The following is a 2,944-nucleotide window of genomic DNA, read 5'->3' as shown; positions in this document are numbered from 1 at the left end:
CAGGCAGAGACAGGCTGAAGGCAATCAGGATTGGGAAGACATTGAGCTGAGACTTCACCTGGGGAAAGATCTTCACAGCCCTGTGCATGGTGAGTGTGTGGGTGCAGGGCAATGTCCCCTGTGCTCCTGGAGGGATCTCCTGAAGCCAGCACACCCCAGAGCCTGGGGGATGTGTCAGGAGGACTCTCCCAGTTTCTCTGTGGCACAGGAGGAGCAGGAGGAGGAGGATGTGCTGCAGAGCGGGGCTGCCCTTCTGAGGGGACTTGTCATGAGCTCATTCAGGGCAGGAGTTTCCTGCTTGGGTCTCTGCTTTCCTGAATCTGTGCTCCCACTTTTCCCTGGCTCAGCTGGGTGGCAATGGAAACTCAGCTGTGCATAGGAGACCAGGGGCTGAGACTCTTAAACCATCACCCTGAGGATTCCTGGGAGCCTCAGCAAGTGTCTGCACCTGCCCAGCCTCCAGATCCATGCAGCATCACCTTTCCATGGTGCCCAGGCTGGGGGAGCTGTTCTTTAATCCCTGCAGGGCCGAGCAGCTGCAGGGCAGGGCTGGCCCAGGGCCTGGGCTGGGCTCTGGCAGCTCTGGCAGGGAAGGAGCCCGGGGCCACAGGAGCAGCTGGGGCTGGGACAGCTCCAGCAGCAGAGCCGTGGGCAGGGAGGCAGGGAGGCAGTGCTGAGGGCAGCCCTGCTGCAGGGCAGATGTGGCACCTGCCGGGCCTGCCCTGCCGGGCAGACGCTGCCCTGAGCAGCACAGCTCTTGTGTCCCCTCGCAGCCAGCACAGCCCTCAGCCCGGGGGCTCGGGGCCCTCAGTCCCTCCTGGGCCGGCAGAGCAGCCCCAGAGATGAAGGGCATCTCTCCGGCCATGTGCCCATTCATGCCCTGCTGACCAGGGCCTGAGGGCCACTGTCCTGCCCTGCTGCTGCCTGGCAGGGGCTGGGCAGGGCTGGGCAGGGAAAGGCTTTTCCTCAGGCCTGGCTCTCTCTCCCCTTGCCTTGCCCAGGTGCTGCTGGCATTGCTGAGGGGCTCTCTGCAATGGCAGTTCCAGCTGCAGGGCCAGGCCCAGCCCTTGGGCTCCTCCTGTGCAGGCTGAGCACAGCAATGGGGTGTCCCAGCTCCCTGTGCCCGGGGAGCTCTGGGCAGGGCAGCCTGGGAGGCTGGCAATGAGCCCACTCTCCTGACTCTGGGAAAGGCAGGAGCCACTTTGTGTGCCAGGGATCCCTCTGCTCTCAGCAGTGTCTCCTGGCTGTCCAGGCTAACACGGGAGTGGATCTCAGAAAGGTGCAAGTCCCGGGCAGCTGGAAGAGGAGAGAGGGATAGAGCAGCTCCCCTCAGTCTGCACTAAGCCTCAGAGAATCCTCCTGACTCTCTGGACAATCTGTTCTCCCCAGGTGCAGCAGAATCTCTCGTTTTGCCTCTTGCAATCCCCATCCCTTCACCCAGGCAGCTCCTCTGCTTCAGGAGAACATATTTTATTCAAGTCCCAATACCAGGACTGGCCCCTGCCCTCACTGTTCCCCTGCACTGATTGGGGGTCAGGGCTGACTCCCAGGTGTCCTGCAGCTGAAGGTCCAGCTCCTGACACAACATTGGCCAGCAGCAATCCGGGCTGCAGCAGCAAAGGTGAAGGAAGATCTCTGAGACATAGACATGGGGAGGTGTTTATTGTCAGGAAAGGGCCTATGAGAAAGGGCTTTGATAATTCTGTGAGAAATCTCCCCTCCATTGCCCTGTCTTTCCTCCTTCTTGAGGTTGAAATGCCCAGACACAGCAAATGTCCAACAGCAGCTCCATCAGGCACTTCCTCCTGCTGGCATTGGCAGACACACGGCAGCTGCAGCTCCTGCACTTCTGCCTCTTGCTGGGCATCTCCCTGGCTGCCCTCCTGGGCAACGGCCTCATCATCAGCGCCGTAGCCTGCGGCCACCACCTGCACACGCCCATGTTCTTCTTCCTGCTCAACCTGGCCCTCAGCGACCTGGGCTCCATCTGCACCACTGTCCCCAAAGCCATGCACAATTCCCTCTGGGACACCAGCACCATCTCCTACTCAGCATGTGCTTCTCAGGTGTTTCTGCTTGTCTTCTTCACTGAAGCAGAGTTTTCCCTCCTGACCATCATGTGCTACGACCGCTACGTGTCCATCTGCAAACCCCTGCACTACGGGACCCTCCTGGGCAGCAGAGCTTGTGCCCACATGGCAGCAGCTGCCTGGGCCAGTGCCTTTCTCAATGCTCTGCTGCACACAGCCAATACATTTTCCCTGCCCCTGTGCAAAGGCAATGCCCTGGGCCAGTTCTTCAGTGAGGAGCCCCAGATTCTTAAGCTCTCCTGCGCACACTCTACCTTCAGAAAACTTTGGATTTCATTGTTTGGTGTCTGTTTAGCATTTGGTTGTTTTGTGTTCATTGTTTTCTCCTATGTGCAGATCTTCAGGGCTGTGCTGAGGATCCCCTCTGAGCAGGGACGGCACAAAGCCTTTTCCACCTGCCTCCCTCACCTGGCCGTGGTCTCTTTGTTTGTCAGCACTGGCATTTTTGCCTACCTGAAGCCCCCCTCCATCTCCTCCCCATCCCTGGATCCGGCAGTGTCAGTTCTGTACTCGCTGGTGCCTCCAGCCCTGAATCCCCTCATCTACAGCCTGAGGAACCAGGAGCTTAAGGATGCCCTGAGGAAACTGATGACTGGATTTTTTCATAACTAATAAAGTGCCTGTCTTGTTCTCTCACAGGCTCCTTGTGTAACACATTACCACCCCACCTCTCTTCTAAAATATTTCATAGTGTTTATGTGTGTACAGGCTTTCCTTTTCTATTTTGTAATTATGTTGTGCAGGAGGAAATTTTATTTATCCCATTATCATCCCATTACTGGGATCATTCATTCTATTTATAAGTTTTTGCTTACACCTTAAATTTCCCACACCCTGTGTAAATGTATAATCAA

The 2,944-nt window shown here is 57.1% G+C and overlaps 1 protein-coding gene across 1 annotated transcript; it reads left to right on the top strand.

Moving 5' to 3' along the window:
- Positions 1-1,772: 1,772 nt before the first annotated feature.
- On the top strand, positions 1,773-2,702 carry LOC143696351 (olfactory receptor 14A16-like). Its single transcript, XM_077192493.1, has one exon. It carries the CDS (start codon positions 1,773-1,775, stop codon positions 2,700-2,702), a length of 930 nt encoding a protein of 309 aa, XP_077048608.1.
- Positions 2,703-2,944: the final 242 nt, after the last annotated feature.

Source organism: Agelaius phoeniceus, chromosome 33 (genome assembly GCF_051311805.1).
Source record: "Agelaius phoeniceus isolate bAgePho1 chromosome 33, bAgePho1.hap1, whole genome shotgun sequence".
Classification (NCBI taxonomy): domain Eukaryota; kingdom Metazoa; phylum Chordata; class Aves; order Passeriformes; family Icteridae; genus Agelaius; species Agelaius phoeniceus.
Note: the sequence above shows the minus strand (reverse complement) of the source record. Positions and strands in the feature narration are given on the sequence as shown.